General features: G+C 40.5%; 2 protein-coding genes across 3 annotated transcripts in view; both read right to left on the bottom strand.

Moving 5' to 3' along the window:
* Positions 1-1,659: 1,659 nt before the first annotated feature.
* On the bottom strand, positions 1,660-3,337 carry GPR75 (G protein-coupled receptor 75). The gene has a single exon (XM_040554099.1). The coding sequence runs from the start codon at positions 3,283-3,285 to the stop codon at positions 1,660-1,662; it is 1,626 nt and encodes a 541-aa protein (XP_040410033.1). The 5' UTR covers positions 3,286-3,337.
* Positions 3,338-10,007: 6,670 nt separating this feature from the next.
* The window catches only part of PSME4 (proteasome activator subunit 4), a 70,770-nt gene continuing 62,443 nt past the window's right edge, over positions 10,008-18,334 (bottom strand). For both annotated transcript variants that reach the window (XM_040554082.1, XM_040554081.1), the window contains exons 44-47: positions 14,574-14,736; positions 13,364-13,497; positions 12,255-12,393; positions 10,008-11,611 (exon numbers count right to left, since the gene is read on the bottom strand). In XM_040554082.1, coding sequence (XP_040410016.1) covers positions 12,259-12,393; positions 13,364-13,497; positions 14,574-14,736 — 432 coding nt within the window. In that variant the 3' untranslated portion in view covers positions 10,008-11,611; positions 12,255-12,258. The remainder of the gene's footprint in view (positions 11,612-12,254; positions 12,394-13,363; positions 13,498-14,573; positions 14,737-18,334) is intronic.

Genomic DNA, 18,334 nt, shown 5'->3' with positions numbered 1-18,334 from the left:
ATAATTTCAATTTTCCATTTGTATTAGAAAGTTGTTCAGAACATTTTATTGCAATAAAGCTGTCTTGAATTATTCAAAATTAATTTAAATTCAGAGTGTTAAAGAACAGTGTTCATAATGTAATAGTCTTCCAGGAAAATCTTGAAAATTGTTTAGTCAACAAATAGCCTAAACCAACAACTTACACACGGCAATGATGCAAATGTTGTTTCTAAAGTAACAAGTCATCTTTCCATCACTATCATTTTGTTAAAGATGTGGCATTTTCCTATCACGAGGCACCAAAAGTCTGTGGCACAATTATTCTGGAGATACTAAGGCTTTGCTCAAGTCAATAGAAGCTGACAGGTGATTGCTTGCTTTGAAAAGATCTGGCCACTTAAAGCAGTAATTGTCAAGAATTTAAATGCCTCCAGATCATTCTGTTTCATATGGAATTTCCACAGCACATTACACAACACAAGTGGTTGAATTTATAAAAAATATTTAACTTCTGTTATTTGCTCACTGTGTCTACTACTAGATAAAGTGTATGAGTAGACACATTATTAGTCTTTAAATCAAACTGATGGTAGACTTTCCAAGAAAATCTCAAAAACTTGTAGTCGTCTTGTTACTCGGTCATAATGTTTCAAAAAGTGTTGTTAACAGCTGTCAGTTTTACCTGTCATGAGTATCACGGCTGCATCTCTCTATTTCCTGCTTTTAAGTAGTCAGACGAAAACACAACCAGCAACACTACTCTTCATGTAAGTTTACGAATTAGAATACTCCAAAGGTAAGTGTATTATTAATAGGTGTCAGTATTATAATATTGCAATGCTTGTATTTATCCTCAATGAAGCATGTAATTGGTATCGGACGGTTATTTCTAGAAAGTGAAAAATACTTCTCCAAATATATTATTTTGGGATATATAATGGCACCAATCCTTAAAATAAATGTACAGCAGAAATTAACATATATATACACACACTTCAGAGGTTCATTATGGTACCACGACACTTCTCAAAATTCCCTCCCCAGTGGCAGCATACTGCTGTTTGTAAAATGCCTCATCCTGCTCTGGAAAGCTGAAAGGCTGAAATCCTAAACTTCAGCTGAAATTCATGGAAATTTCGTTATTACTGACACTTGCTACAACTAAATACCACCAATTCTTCCAACCTTCTGCAAATGCAAGTTTAAACCTAAGTATTAAAACACCAAGCATCCTCCCAATTCTTCCTGTTTTAAAATATGGCAAGTATGCAATTTAACAGATAATACTTCTGGCACAGCCTCAGATTGTACGCTGAGATATTTTATCTCATAATGTAGCAAATCACGTAGTTTCGGCATTAACATCTTTTTAATGCGTCCATTGGTAAAATTTTGTAACAAAAACATCCTCATGTAATGATTCCAAATACAAGTCTAAAATACTGCCCTCTCTGACTTGCCACAGAAATTCAAGAAAACAACACAGAAGTAATACCCTAGCATTCACTTTGAATGCAAATAGCTAGATATTAACACTAGTGTTGTTGTTGCCTTTTTTTTTTTAATTAGCAGCAGTAGAGCAACACAGTATAACTGTGTTTAGAATAATCATTAAGAAAAGCAAAGATGAGGACCCACTAAACCAGCTAGATCAGAATCAGAACTGCTTTCTCAAGGTTACACTGAGGGTACCGGTATCTGCTTGGTTGAAGCACTGTCATAGTCTCGCACCAAATCATTGGTGGTGTGATAATGCATGGCAACGTAGGATTTGGTAAATCCAAAAGTTGAGTTCACTGGCTGTAAGCTATTTGGGGTGCTCACTTCCTGGGAAGGGCTGCTGTTATAGATACTGTAATAGGGCTCAATTCGGGTGTTCATGGGGGTTGAGCTGCTCTGTGCATAGTGCTGATGCCCAAAAGATGCCTTGGGACTCAGCATGCTTTCCTTGGAATGACTAGGACCACAGGCTTGATCCACAAGCTTTTTCTGAGGTTTTGGAGACAACATGTATGCTGAATTGGTCTCATGGTGGGATGACTTATTCCTATTGACTTCCAGGCTGCCTTTGCCCATGGCTTGAAGCCTCGTCTTCTGCTTGCAGCAGAAAAAGACAAGGGCTAGGTACTGCAGGCACCAGAGGACTCGTCTCCGAAGTCCAGCACTGTTGCGGGAATATATAAAAGGATTTAATCCAGATTTGAAAAAAATGAGGGTAAATCCACAGAGCTCAAACTGGTAAAGCACAAAGCCACCACTGCTGGACAGCATGTCCTGCACCAAAGAGATGCCCAGGGGCAGGCAGCACACCAAGACAGAAAGCACAATTACGACGCACGTCACCACTGCCCTAGAGTCTTTGGCTGCAGACAGGTTGACCGCTGACACGAGCTGGAGTCGGCTGGTGGCAGGGGCTGGCGGCAGGCTGAGGTGCTTGGTGTAGCCGTGTGTCTGGATGTGTTGTGGCTTGCTGGAGCTCTGGTTCCTGTACAAGGCAGGCAAGGCGCTCTGCATGCCCTCCTCAGCCCCGGCGGAAGGGGGCCCCATGAAGGGCTGGGGTCTGGAGGTGTCCATGGCCACCACGGGCGGGCACTTCCTCACCTGGGCATTCCTCCGCAGAGCCTGGGCGATCATGACGTAGGAGACGGACACCACGGCCACGCAGCAGATGAAGTCAGTGACATAGAGGTAGAGGATGATCTTCCCCTCCCCGCTGGCAAAGCTGGACATGGGCAGGCAGAGGCGGGAGCCACGGGTTTTCAAGGTGGCCAGGGTGGCTAGGGTGAAGCTGGTGGCCCACAGGAGCAGGGTGAGGAGCAGGGTGCAGGGAAAGGAGGTGGCGCGGTGCGGCTGCTTCCCCAGCACCATGCGCAGCCGGTGCAGGGCAATGACTGCCACTGTCTTGAGCGACATGATGATGAAGCCAGAGCTGGTGAGGTGGAAGGCGAAGCAGAAGGTACCTGGGGCGCCTCGGGCCGAGTCGAAGAAGAGGACGAAGGCAAACATGGGGGCGGCCACCCCGCAGATGAAGAGGTCGCAGAAGGAGAGGTTGAGGATCATGAAATCGAAGTTGGTCCTGAATTTCCTGAGAGCCGGGTCGAAGAAGGACAAGAAGACGATGAGGTTGCCGTAGGAGCCCAGGCAGAATACGAGGGCCAGCAGCGAGGCGCAGGCCGCCAGGGTGGCCGTGTGGGTGCCCTCCCGCAGCCCCCCGGCGGCGCTGCCGTTCCCGCCCAGCGGCAGCAGCGCGGCGCCGGGGGGCTCCTCCTCGCCCCCCGCCGGCAGCCGCCCGGACGCGTTCATCTCCGCCCGCCGCCTCACCGCGGCCGAGGCGGGCCCATGGCGGGGGCCGCCCGCCGCCGCGGCTCCCTCAGGGCTGCCCGCGGCCAGGCGCCGCCCGCCCCGCCATGGCGCCCGCCGCCGCGGCCCGGCCCGGCCCCTTCCCCGCTCGGCGCCGGGGCCCCGGCGGCACCTCCCGGCCCCCGCCCCGCTCCCCCCAGGCGCGGCGCCGGCGGCTGAGGCGAGGCCGCGGAGCTCGCACCCGCCCCGGCGGCCCCACGGCAGCGCCGCGGACCCGCCGACCCGGGGAAATGCTGAGGGGCCGAGGGGTGAGACCCCGGGCGAGAGGGAGGAGGAGAGCAAAAGGAGGCGACAGCGGGCACAGCCGCCCCTCGGCAGCCGCTGAGACACGAGGAGAGAACAGGGGCCTGTCAGCGCCCGAGCTCGCCACTGGGTGCAGGGAGAGCCTCGGGGGGAAGGGGCCGGGGGTGATGCTCGAGCAGCAGCTGCCCCAAACGCGGCTGCTTCAAGTTAGTGCCCTTGGACTTCGGTTTTTATCTATTCCTTCCTGCGATTTCCACCCTGTCTCCACCTTAACGTGTCAGATTGTCCGTCCGTCCTCCAGCAGGAGCACGATCCTGCACTGGGCACCGGCAGCCCCAGCCCAGGGACAGGCACTGCAAAGCCGAGAAGCCAGGGCAGAGAATGCAACTGGAGGTTTTACAAGTCAGGTCCCAACCCTGCCCTTAACAGGACACCAAGTGAGCAGCTGGCCACTCAAGGCTTCAGGGTTCTTCCCTGTTGACTTAACACCAACACCATACCTGCCCCAAAACAAAACTGTTTACCATAAAAAGTTAAGGCAGTTTTGCACGCTGCATCCTCTCTTGCTTGCACTTCTGCGCTGCTTTCCTGTACAAACTGAGCAGGGTTAGAATACCCTTCCTTGCTGGTGCAGAGTCTAGAGTAAGGAAACATCCATCTTCCCATAGCAAATAAGAATATTTAAAAAAAATAGTAATAGTAAATGGATAAAGAATAAATACAGTATAAATATTAAATACTTTAAATGGGAGTGCTGTATTTGTGAAGTGATGGTGTATCAGATGTCTCAACATTAAGTGGATCATTTGGAATCACTTACATGGGCTAGGTGATCAGGAAAGACTCAGCACACATTCTCCAAACCAGCAAAGGACCGTGGTAGGCAGACACAACAGAAGGACTTCAATGTCAGTCATCTCTGCTGTGTTCTCACTGAAAGTCCAGCCAGGTAAAGGCACAAAAGTGCTGTGAAAATACAGCAGATGCAGTACTTCTGACTTCTGCATGGGCACTTGTCCTATAGTGTACATTCCCACATAGACTCATATATATCAATCTGGATATCATCTTAATAACCTTCCCCTACCCTCATCGATCCTGCAGAAGGACGGTGGTGCTTTGCAGAAGCATCAAGGCAGTGACAAGAGTGTTAGATTGCCATCTGACAGCTTGTCAATGCTACTTGGTAGTTTATTTTTCAACACATTTCTTTCTAAAACTAAGAGCAATTTCTTTCAGTAAACCTATGACTCACAAGAGCAGGCAGGCCAACAAGCCTTGCATGCATGCTAAGCACAACCTCCACCTGGCAATCAGTCCAGCCTTGTTATGTGGTCTGCTGCTGGGAAAAGCTAGCAGCCATCAGAGCAGGCTGCAACCTGGGCACCTCGGTCAGGGGCATTTCACATTGTTTTTGTTCTTAAACTAGTTGCAATGAAGATGGACAAAACCCAGAACACCATATCCATGTTTTCCTGAGGCTTCAAGCCTCTCAGCTTGCCTATCACTTTTATTTTCACTCTTGCTTGTATTTTTGTTCTCCAGTCATGGCTAATTTGAATTCTGTGGGTGAATCCTGGCCCTTCTGAGTAAGATTTTTTTTTTATTTTTTTTTCAATGATGAGCTGGGATCTCCATGAGTTTTCTTATTTATAAACATCAGAACATGCTTAACTTTGTGATTAAATGAGACTGACAAAATAGCAGTGTAATGCAAGAGTCAATTACTTCAAAGTGATTAATGCTGAGGAAACAGAGATGATTGTTCTCTGTAAGTGAAACTAATGTGAACACAATACCCACATCCTTTCAGAGCAGGCAATGTGCTGCACTTAGTTGTAAGCAAGACACTAAGAACTTGGACCTTAGTTTCACGTTACACCTAATGCCTGAGTCTACATTAGACTTGACTACTTCTGTGGTGTCACTTATCAAAAAAATAGTAATAACACAACTTCTTGCAAAAATGTGAGTCCTTTAAAAAGATGGGAAAGGCTAATTATTTGGCCAAATGCTCAAGCTTGGGTGACCACAGTTAGACTTCCTGATTTCCCTCAGTTACTAGATTAGCAGGTAGAAGCGCACATAGAAAGAAGACTGCATATGCCTAATGGGACTTTTTTTTTTTTGCAAGCCCATGTGTTTTAAAGGAGTTCGCAAGAGACTGATCTCATGTGTGCTTTTGAAACCACTCTATGAGAGCCTGAGTTCTAAATCCACTTTTCAAAACTGTAAGACTTGGACCTTACACAAAAGGTATTTAGAACTAGCTATGTGCAAAATGCCAGATGTCTGCCATTTTCTAATAGTAACTAGTTTAGCTTGTCACTCATCTCATTAACACAGGATTTAGGCACATGAAAAGCAAGGGTTTTTGTTTTATTAGGTATTTTATACCTCTATAGTTATGAACTGTAGTTTGAAATGAAGGAATAGGTGTTAGCAGTTACTATAGCCTGCAAGCCTCCAACATTTCAGTAGAAAAGCACGAGCCTGGATGGAACTTCAGTGATGTGCATTCAAAAATGCTGCAGATAGCAGCATGCACTCAGCTGAGCGCCCACGAAGACTACTGTAGGCAGTGAGCAGAAGGGAAGTCATTGGAACACAGGTCCTGTAGTCTGGGAGCGAGGGGACGAACTGAGGCAGCACACATCTCCATGGGAAAGTGAGACACTGCACGGTCCCTCTTGCTCAGCCCCTTTTTAAGAGAACTGCCAAAGTTTGGGGCAGGGGACAAGAGCAGGGGAAAAAATGAGTGTAGGTTTTGCAAGGCAGCAATCACAGGAGCAACAAGGTGCTTTTGCAGCACCTCGCACAAGGTACTAGGATATTAACTCCTACTTTATAGCACTCTCAAGGCCTTCCTTAAACCAATTTGTAAAAAAACAGCTCTCTAGAACTATGAGGCATCTTAAATATTTGTCGGAGTTCTCAGCACATGAGGCGAAATTGTGTTCCCAAGACATTTTTTTCAAAGTGTCAAATCTTGTACATATTTACCACAAGAAATTGTAGTTACTTTAATTGTGGAAGCCTGCCTGCCCCCTACCCCAATGAAAGTGGGTCAGTGCCTCTTCATTTTAACAAAACAGCTTTAGGGGAAAGATGCTGGAATAACAAAAGGGCGAATTAACCCAGAAGAATAGAAGTAAAAGCCAGGTAAGGAGAATATACTGGTTTTAAGTTTTTCTCTCTTGATAGAAACCTTTCTGCATGAACTCATTGAGGCTACTCCCTAAATTTATTGCTAATCTCACTAGACTTATTGTCAGAATAAATTTATTGAGTTTACTGCCTTTTTATTTTATTTATATTATTTTTTAAGGTGTATACCAATCAAAAATGATTGCTCCTCCTATTTCCCAGTACACCTCTCACTATTCCCCAAGGACAGCGGGTGCCCTCCTCCCTCTCTAGCAGCGAAGTCTGCCCCGCTAATTTATAGAAAATATCCGCAGTGATGGTGCTAAGAGCCCAAGCAGGAAAAGTAGGCCTAACTTCCACAAGCAAAGGCTGAAGAACACATCCAACCTAGAATTAGAAAAATATCATAGCCCGCAAGGCTCTCTCTTTCACTCTTTGAACAGTCTGCCCCTTTAGGATACAAAGGATTCCTCTAATCGCTGTGCTCTAATCCATCAGAAATCACTGATAATTTTGCTAGCAACTTTTGTAGGCAACTGTCTGAGCTTTTGTCTGTGCTGGGAGAACCCCTGATTCAAGAATGCTTTGACTAACAGTTATTGTCCTTCCCAGGGAGAGAACAGTAACCTTTTTTTTTTTAATCTCAGCTCACGGAATTCTAAATATCTTTTAATAGCTCTGGGAGGCACTTGTTGACCAAGAGAGAAGAAAAAAAACCCTCAGAGCAAACCAGGTGTAATTTGCTCATAATTTGTGTGCATTGCCTTAAACATCTTAGCAATATTCTGCATCTCCCACACTGTTTTGAGTTTTCTTCTGTAATAGAACTGCCAGTTCCTTGCAGTAGACTGAAATTACCTCTGCCCTAGCACCTCAAAAGTACCTTGCTGGATTAAAGACCATAAAACCTCTTCCCCAGAGCATGGTTACCTCTAGCCTGCAGAGAACCTCAAAGTCTAAGTTAGGTTTAGGTTAACTTATCCCCCCCCTCACTGGAAAAACATGTCCCCCACCCCAAACCTATGTAGCAATGTGACTGTACAGCAAGTATTTTGTGATGGGGAATCCACAAATGCTGCATTCCCACTACTGCACAATGCCAGTGAGAATGTAAAACAAATTAGTTGATAATTCACAGCAGGGCTAAAGTTAAAATCCTGCAAGGACAACGGTTAACAAAACATTCTATTGATCAATACTTCCCCCTCTCCCCCCTTCACCTTACCAGGTTGTCTCTTCTACAGCACAGTAGAAAAGGAAAGCAGAGTCTCTGCTGCAAGATTCCAGGAATTCTGAAGCTATGGAAGAAACTGTGAGACTGAGTGGAGAATATGGGATGCTGGGGACGCCTAACTGAAAAATCAATAGGAGAGACATCATACATGTGTACCAAGGACAGAACTCCCAGTAGTAGGCTGGTTTAAGAAGTAAAAAAGATGAGAGGGCATAAACGTGGACATGAAAAGAACATGAGTCGTAACATTCCATATCAGATGCATGGATGTTCATCCCTTTTTCTCTTTCATTTTCTTAAAATCCATACACAGATTATCTTAACTTGTTAGTAACACAACCCACCAATGCTAAGTCTGTGGTGCCACCCAAAACCAGTTCAAGTCTTATCAAAAGCATTATGCCTCTGCCGTGATTTCAGCAGGTTTTCAAATGCAGATATACCCACTTGATTATGTAAATATAGGCGATTATTCCATTCTTAATAATTTAGAAAGGTAGCTAACTAAGTCACTGTAACTCAATCAAAAAAAAAAAACACACCACCACACACCCAAAACCCAAGCAACCCCACGAAATGAATTCTGCCTCACAACAGCATCATTCTTTGCTGCTTTGAGCAGGGTGGTCACTGAGATTGCTTTTGCAGACTGACAAACAGTCAACTAAGGCTACCAAGGACAGTCTCCAACATCTTTTTTCATCTCCCTTACTGTTCAAGGGGAATAAATCTATCTTCTCACTCCTGAAATGTCTCCCTCTGCAAACTGAGTCATTGCATTTTCATCTCTAAGGCTTTAGGCAAGGCCCAGCTGTTTCTTCCCTACTTTGAGAGCTGCAAGGAGACAGAGGAAAGCATCAGAAGACAGTCCATCTTAGGAGAAAAGTCCCAGAAATGTCCATGCCAGAATAGAGACTGGGGACTGAATGTTACTTAACAGTTCATCAGAACCAGTCATTAAGTGCTCAACAACCATTCGATCTAACAATACAAAAAAAAAGGCTAATCAAGCTTTGTGAACAATCTTGTTTCTTGAGGAAAGGCCATAAGGTTGCCTTTGAGAGCAGTGATTTATAATGGAAAGTCAGTAATGGGAAGCAAGATGAAGTCCTGAGTGTTCTTCTACCCCACTCTCCTCTTTCATCATGTGATCAAGCAAAGTGATGGTAAGCCCAGAACTGATTGTGTGCACAGATTGCTTGGGGAAAGGTAGGGAACCAAAGCAGCAGAGAAGTTACAATATGTGACAACTCAAAGTTATTCCTACATCCTCAGAACAGAGGCTTTAATTTAATCTTTTGCCCACAAAGAGTCAGTCCAAGTTTGTTCATACTATCACATTTTACCCTACAGAACTGTACTTTGAACAGGCACTCTATTTTCTGGGGGATCTGTTTGGATCAGATCCCATCAGTAATTTATTACCAATTTATAGACAGTTACTGTGAAATAATACCACCTACTTATTTGCAACCATAGCTCTGACTAGAGAATGAGTCCCTACCCAGGGCTGGATCCTCACCATCACAACTAATTCCAGCTGCACTGACTACAGACACACAAGAAAATAAAATCCCAACTATGTCAAAAAGCAGCAGAGCTGGATCCTATTATTGGCCATTCCTGGTGATGGCAAAACAACACAGATAAAGTCTACTATGATAGCAGTTAATCAGCCAACAGGTACTTTGAAGATCATAATTTGCAGCAAATACTTTCCAATACTTCCATTTAAGCAAAAAAATCGTCCACTTCAAACTAGCTTTAAGCATAACATTTTTTTCCAATTTTAAGCATACTTAATTTTTTTTTGCAAGTCTTACCAGGTGCAAGATATTTTCATGTAAAAATATAAAAGCTAGTGTCCCCACTCATTAGAACTACATCTTTAATTATCCTTAATGCTGCCTTAACTCAGTGCCAAGTTCCACGATAAACACACACCTCATACAAAAAGCTAAAAAGCACAGTGAACAACCTTAAGTTCTGTCTCAAAATAAGAAATTTCCACTTCAGAAATGCAAAAAAAAGCAGGTGTTACAAACAATCCATTTATTGTGTCTTAAACTACATACACAATTGAAATAATAATTTTGGCACTACGCTATACAGTGGTTACATCTGTGTGCTGACGCTCATTAAATACTGCACCAGGAACACTGCTGTGCTTTGAAGTTTGGAATGAGTCACACACTCAGCAGGTAGATCACTCGAAATGTGTCAGTGCTCCTGTAAGTCTGCATGAAAATTGAAACACACCAGCTTACGCATTATTTCCATGTACCTCACATTCTGTGAATTTATCACATCAGAATATGTGATGTCAGCATTTAGAGATGGCCACAAATGTTCGTTAAAATCTGAATGAGACATAGTAATAAATGAGATACAAGAAAACCAAACCAAAACCTCTGCCTTTTAGACATGAAGAGATACTCTGTTAAAGAAAATAATTTAAAAAAACTAATAATGGCATTTGATTTGATACAAAAGCCAGAACTACTACTGTATTAACATCTAAGTATGAATCTTTACAAATTAATCTCACAATGGTATTATGTAAAAGGTTGCAAACTGTACAATGTTTTGCCAATGCAATGCCTCTACAATTTATACAGTCTTTTACAACTATGTAACACATATTAAACATGTTGTTAAATAGCCAATGGGTACCAGTCTCTGAATAAAGCTGCAGGCAAAAAAAAAAACATACAGAGCTTCCACAATCTTTGAGCATGGTATGCTTGCTCAAATAATGACAATCTTTATGAGCACACACAGTTAAAAATAGTCAGCCATTCAGTGCCTTTTCACACTACACATACATTTCATTCTGTAAATTCAACCTTCACTTCATAGTCCACGATTGCTTACCTGTGGGCTCTAATTATGTAGAAATACCCATAGTCCTTCACCCTTAAAAATACGCAGATAATCATAGATTTTTACTCCACACGTGGTCAAGCTATCTAGACCTGGCCATGCAGTAAGAGCTTTCACTCCCCACATTTTGTCCTGCCATCATCTATACTGCACAGACAAGATCAGCTATTTACATTTCAACAAGATACAAAAAGGCAATCCTGCCCTGAGGTGGACTGAATGATACAGAGCCCTTCATTTGGCGGGCACTGAAATCCAAGTAGTGAAAAATAAACTCTGAGAAAGATTAAGTTCCTGGTCTTTTATGTTGACTAGATAACAAGATGCATCAACAGAATTGGAGATCTTCACTGAGTATATTCTGACTTGCAGCACTCTCTGCTTCTGCATAGCTTGGATGTCAGAAACAGCTGGGAAGAAGGGTCAGAAAAAGAGGGTGAGAAATGTGCAGTTTAAGTCACTGTGTGCAATAAAGCAGAAACAAGACTGATGTGTAATGTGGGCCAATGAAAAGGGTCTTTCAATAAACTCATGATCAGGCTCCGTGAACACAGTTACAGGGAGACTATGGGACTCCCATAGCTGCTCCCCAGGGAGGTGAAATTCTTTTTGAACAGAACCAGGCCTTTATGTATGTATTTAAAAGTGGTTTTGATTAGGCATCAGGATTTCCCACAAAAAGTTTTCTACATGATAAATTTCTTTCTAAGTTTCCTTTATTTTGCAGAAAGGCTCCCACATCCTCATTTTTCCAGGAGAAGCCTGAAATAAAAATAATTCAAAACACAATTACTGCTTCATGCTATTACCACAGAACAAAATGAAAAATTAAAATTTATCTTCAAATACCGTCACAAAACATCACGGAAGACATCAGAATCTTGCAGCTTAACTAAGAGAAACTCTGGGATTGGATTTGCTCTTTCTGGACATGTCTGTGTGAAGAGACCTATTAGGAAAGCCATACTGCAGAAGAGGGAACAGTTTGTCCATGGTTATTTCCCATCATAACACCTAGAAGATATACTGTACCAGGTAGCAGGCTGAAGTCCTCAGAGATATCACAAGTACAAAGCATCAGGCACTTGGCCTCTAGTGAAACTGACAGGCATTTGAAAGGCAGCCAACTGGCACAAAATGGTGAGAGGGAACACCCATATTCAAGAAGAGTGTCCTACCAAAATTCTAATGTAATATAGGGACACATGAAAAAAAACGGGCAACAATAGTTACCCCAAATAAATCTGATCCTGAACAGAACACTGGAGATGCAAGGAACTTGTATTTGGTGACAGCATTCTCCCTGTGGTTGAAAGATTCCTTCCTACACTATGTTAGATTGGAGAGCTAGAGTAGATTTCATAAGACTGCTGTTTCTGTTAATTTATGTCAAAAAAAATCTTACCTATCTATGCATAATAGCATGGTGACACCAAGAGGTCGGTAAGCACTAGTAGCTGGTCATCTGTGAACTGCTGTTTATGCTCCTGCCAGTTGTCATGATGGGTCCTCCGGAAATTTGACAGTGTTTTTTTCACAGTCATCTGCACAGGAGATAATCAGTATTGATCTGTATCAATTGTAGATTTAAGCTCCATGGCAAAACAAATGTTAAACATAAAAATAATACTGAGAGAAGCGTTCGAGCAGCTACAGAAGCTAGACTGGCTCTGAAGAATTTAGTATTTTAATTTTTTCAGTTCTGGTTATAGTCTTTTGACTAGCATCACAATTCCAACATTCTTACAAAATGAATTCTTTGACCAACAATTTCAAATTTGAAAAAAATTAATAGCTTCTTATGAAGTATATGTGAAATTGTTTTCCCCTTTTCCTCAAGTTTTTCAAACGAATGGTTCAGGTCTCAAAACATGAGAAACAGTGGATGAGTCTAAAACAGAAGGCATGCAGAAAAATCAAATCAGAGAAAAAGCAATCTTCTGTTACTAAAATAATTTAGTCCTCTCAGTTCAGTTTCTTGATTCAGGAAAACACACCATAGCAAAGTTTGTTAAATCTAAGGAATCCTTCAGCAAGTAAATTCATGTTTAACACAGAAAAGGTCAAGAAAACAAAATACACAAAGCAAAAATATAGTTAAAGTAACTGCTTCACTAAAAACTCATTTTTAGAGTTGCTTATGAAACCTTGTTTTAACAATTTTAGTGTTTTGTTGTTGTTGTTCAGTTTGATATTTTCTAGACACCCCCCCCCCAGTTCTATCTTTGTAGGTATATATGGAAGTAACAATTTTAAGATAAAAAAAAAGACAAGCAAAACTATTTCCTCACTGTAGGTATAGCTCTTGCAGCTTTTTATGCTTTAAGTTTGAAAGCAAGAACAGGAATACCACAGAAATACTTGAAAGTCTGTCTGTGAATTAAACTATATACTTAATAAAAAGCAGCAGAAAGTAAGTTTCTTAATGGCATTTTTAAATTTATATATAGGAAAGCAGATGAATAGTATACCACGTCTAAAATATGCTTAAAGAGAAAAACGAAGTGTTTTTACCTCAATAGGTTGAGGATCATTAAGATGGGCACTGAGATCCATTAAGAGCTGTGGCATCCAGGTGGGTACATCATACGGACTTGACAAAATACATGCGCTAAGTCCTAGCACACCAGCATGGCGTTTAACCAAGTCTACAATTACAGAATGTTACAGTTGGTAAGGTGCAACTATTTTATCTAAGCCATCACTTCATGAGACAGCCAAACCTAAAGTTTTTTTTTCTTTAAAAAACAGAAACAAAAAACAACAACAACCCTGGAACATTACAAAGATCTCTGCAGGAAACCAGATGGTTTTACAGACTGTATAGTCCAATTCACAGAAGTCTGTGGATCTCCACCTTGCTTCTGCTTTCTTACATCTTTAATTTTTAGTGGAAGAATGTGTAAAAAAAATTATCTGCAACTTCTGTATACTTTATAAACATTTCAAGAGAACTTCTTTGATAAAAGAACCTAAGTAGCTATACACTAAGTTACTCATGAGCTATATCTCCACTGTTCCCAAGTTAAGAATGTTCTCTCAAATATCAGAGCTACTTGATGACATGGAAACTCAGTCTTTCTGGGTCAAAGGAACGTGACCCAGACACACTAATTATCTGGTCAGGAAGCCAGGCCCCTAACACAGGTTAACTAAGTTTTGTTAAAAACACACTGCTAACAAACAGAAGATAAGGTAGGTGAGCAGTGAAAACATGTTGTGGCAGCTAAGAAATTGTATTTACTGAGGAAATAAATATCCCCCATCATCTTAACTATGTCAAGTGTGTACAGGGGAAAATCAAATAATCTCTTAAGTTTTAATTCTGGGAGAAGTAGTAAATTAATTTAACCTAAGAATACATCGTATTTTTTTTTGTAGTAGTGTATTCTTATTCATCATTTATGCTGTAAAGCAAACTCTCAAAGCACTTCACAAAGATTAGGACTGCACTATTCACAGAAATAGAGTATAAGGTACATAAGGACATGTGGTTACCCATTACAGGTTACAAATGCTTAGAAAGGAAAAAAATTTGCATGGGCAACCAGCCTTGTGCTTCTCCGAGTTTGTGTTTATTTTTAAATATTGCTTAAAATCACAGGATAAACCCAATTCTATCTGGAGTGCTTGCAGAATAACCATTTCAGAGTAGCAAAAACTTTTTATTTCTTCCAAACCTGCTCTCAAAATATAAGGTTTTAGTCTGAAACAATCTTCTTACCACCAGAAGGAATTGTATCCACAGCTGAACCCAGGTCTCGCTTTCGTTTTTTCGGCAACCTCATCTTGCACAGCTGTTCAAAGTGGGTCTGCATAGGACCATCCATAGTGAGGAAGTTGCACTGTAGAAGACCACTTAGAGTGGTAGCAGCCATTTCTCTCACCTATAACCAGAGATAGCACATACCACGGTTACTAAGCAAACATGAACAGCAAGAAACAAGTTTTTATTGTGTTTTTAGGCACATCCGGTTTGGCCAAGTTACCAAACTCTGACCAAGAAATGTTTTAAAAATACTATCCTGTTATCTCAGATTATAAACTACTAGTTTACCATATGGCTCATAACAAAATTAATAAATAAGTGTTCTACTGCAATACAGAACTACCTTTACGTAATTTGTTAGAAAGTAACGTACTACTTAAGCAAATGCTGTAATTTAACTCAATTGTCAAGAAATACCTATCATAGACTAGATTAACTTTACATAGTTTGAAAATACCTTTAAAACAAGACACCCATCCCAAATTCTCAATCTGCTTTACAAAATTTTTAAGTCTCTATATTAATGTTAGCTCTTTTTCAAGAAAAAAAAAGTATACTTTATTCAAAAGCATTCTTCCCTCCCATGGCCTACATGTACGTGAAGACATAAGAATTGACAAAAGCAGAAGAGCCTTTCCAAAAGCCTATGTTCACAAAATGTCATCCAAGCTGATTCTGTTCTACCCGTAACACAAGAATTTTTTGAGAAGTAACATGAGGTTAATAAATGACAATTAACTTCAGTGCTTCACAATCAACAATTCAGTTCCTTAATATTCCAGCATTATTTACTTGGTTGACCTGAGTAACAGTTTTTTTGTGTGTGAATTTTTGTTTGTTTTTTAAACTACTGGAATAAAAATGGAATCACAGGTTGGAAAAATTTTCCTTTTTAACATGGAAACTCAAACAAACAAGACTAAACTCAATTTTCATCTAATTGCCAATTCATTCAAAATAGATTTGCTTTCCCATTCCTTATAAAATAGCTATAATGCACTGCTAGTGGGTTACAAGTACAGACAACTAAAACCCAATCACTTGCTAGCAAGTATAACCCCATCAGTCTTACTAATTCACCTCATCTATTCAAAATCCCCACAGAGCATAAAGTTATAGAAGTGTAAGACCATATTTAGTTTGGACTTCCTTAGGAACTCTCTTTCAAATTAAAATAAATTGCAGGCTGACAAGAACATTTACTAACTTGAAATCCAAATCAGCTTGAAACACTGACAGCAGTTGACAGATTTATTGGTAAGTACATACTGTTACCACCAACTGTAAACAGAACATTTGTCTATGTGGAGTACAAACACCCACCAACACTCTGAATCCAATGTAGCAGATTATAATAAATTATATCCTTGAACATAGTGTTCTGGACCTCCACAAAGCAGTGAGTTTAGCTGCTAGTGCTACAATAATTAAACATAGTAAGTTAACAATAAGCTCTTGAGACTTCACTTCATTTCACTTAAATTTCTACAACATATTATTCAAACGTAATCTACTTTGTTAATAGCATAAAGAAATATGAAGAGAAAATGTGCCAGAATTGCTTATCAGCAATTTGTGAGTCTCTGAAGAGCCAAGCTATTAAATGAAACATGATGTGCTAATGCAAAACGCAGAATAGGAAGAAGCTTGGTTGTAAAGTGAGCAAGCTCCCCAGTGAATTGTACTTGTTTACATCATTATTCGCTGAATTAGAACTGTTTTCATTTATAAATTAATAATCTAAATAAAAGGAATGCTTTGCTGCAAGGAGTACCTAGAAGCAAAGCCTTTAAAATCACATTAAGAAGGTAATCAATCACCACATCTGACACTAAATAATTTACAGATCATCATACTCACATGATTTATGGAATGCAAAAACCTATAAAGAGCAGCAGAAGAACACACTTCCAACCAAGCATCCAAGCATGTGTTGTTTTTTTTTTTGGTAGGTGCTATTCAGAACTGACTGACCAAGGTCTACAAAACCATCACAATATCAAAGCAAAAAGTAACAAGGCAAACACCATTCAACAGCACAAGCAAAACTTACGTGTAGTACTTGCAAGGAACAATTTACACAAAAAAGAAAATACTCCAGTTACTGTAATATTGCAGTGTAATATGGAAAATTCAAGACACATAGGTACTATGTATATAGTATATTGATCTAGGAAGCTATCTGGGTAGGTGTTTCATATGGTTTCATATTTTTATAAATCGAATTCTGGCTGATAAAATTGTAAAAAAAAAAAGTATGCTTTCAGATTAACTTCGTTATCATTTGAAACATATAACCTGAAGTAGAACACAGTCACTTTTTTCACTTCTCTACTTCTGAGTACATAGAACAATTTACTGCAAAACATGCTTCCCCAACAGCAAATCATTCCTGCTGCTCTCTCCATCTGCCTTGACTGCATGAAAATTAGACACGACATTCAGCAGTAGTTACACTGCTGTACACAGAGACAATTTTCTGGACTGCCTTCTCTCTCCCTTTACTAGCAGCAGGGTCACATTAGTGCCTACAGCCATAGCAGTCCAGCCAAGTCCATTGACCTTCCGAAGTAGAATTTCCTATAATTCCATTTAAGTACAGCACCCTTTAATCCTCAACACATATGCTTAAAGCTGGATGCATGGAATTTGTACTTGATAGAAGCCAGACTGTCCTATCACCCATGTTCACTATGCATTGCTGTCACACTGCTATTTCACATTCAGCGTAGCCATCTGAGATTATCATTTGCAAAAGTCTTTGCAATCATTTTACAAAACAGCAACAAGGAAAAAACAAATGAAAAATACTAGCAATATTAGAAGTGTAAACTGTATATTAAAACAAAACAAGGTGGGCAGGATGATTAGGTCAGGCACCTTTTATCAAAATAAGCAAAAAAAAGTCTTGAAAACCAAGAGCAAAAATCTCAGTTCCACAGGGTAAAGATACCAAACACTACTTAAAGCAGGGAGTCCTACTGAAATGGTACTCATCTTAAAAATCCAGCATTTAAAAAAAAATAATAATACTCTGCAACATACTGCACCTTGCCAATTATTTTCAAGAACAGGCAAGATTTTTTTTTCAGAGAAATGTGAAAGCTTCCATGGTAACATCATGATCCTAAGTGGCTATGAACACAGGTAAGTTTTTGATTTGCATCTCTGCAGTACAGAAGAATACTTTTCTACATTAAAAATAATTAGAGTATATTAAAGTGAGTCAAAGATATTTTTCTAAATTATATGAGATCATGAGGTAAGTGTTCTGACCAGTATGGGCAACAACTTAGCTAGGACTGCCAGCTTTTGCTTTCCAGATCATTAAAACAAATAGTGACACGAATCACGAGAGGTCATACGAAGACTAGTATTGGCATGGTTAGTAAGCAGTCTAAGTGCTGTTCTCTAAGTATTTACATGTACTTATAAAGATTGTAATGTCAAACCTTTTCAGCCATAAGTTTTAATTCATATATTCAAATTATTTTCAATTCCCTGTTCACAAAAGTAAGCTTCACATCTCAGGTAGAACTGCTGCTTTAAATGTAGCTTCAGGAAGAACTAAAGCAGGATTTTTATTTTGGCAGAGGTGTATCACACTCCACAATTTTTTCTTCTAGAAAGAAAAAAGCACTGAAACATCCCAAAGAAGGATTTCATTGATATTTGCTAACAGTGCAAATACAAATAACCACCACCAATAAATAAAT

The sequence above is a fragment of the Cygnus olor genome, chromosome 3 (genome assembly GCF_009769625.2).
Source record: "Cygnus olor isolate bCygOlo1 chromosome 3, bCygOlo1.pri.v2, whole genome shotgun sequence".
Taxonomy (NCBI): domain Eukaryota; kingdom Metazoa; phylum Chordata; class Aves; order Anseriformes; family Anatidae; genus Cygnus; species Cygnus olor.
Note: the sequence above shows the minus strand (reverse complement) of the source record. Positions and strands in the feature narration are given on the sequence as shown.

What these genes read in the sequence shown, in the direction of transcription:
- GPR75 (XM_040554099.1), bottom strand. Translation starts at nt 3,285, where the DNA reads ATGAACGCGTCCGGGCGGCTGCCGGCGGGGGGCGAGGAGGAGCCCCCC.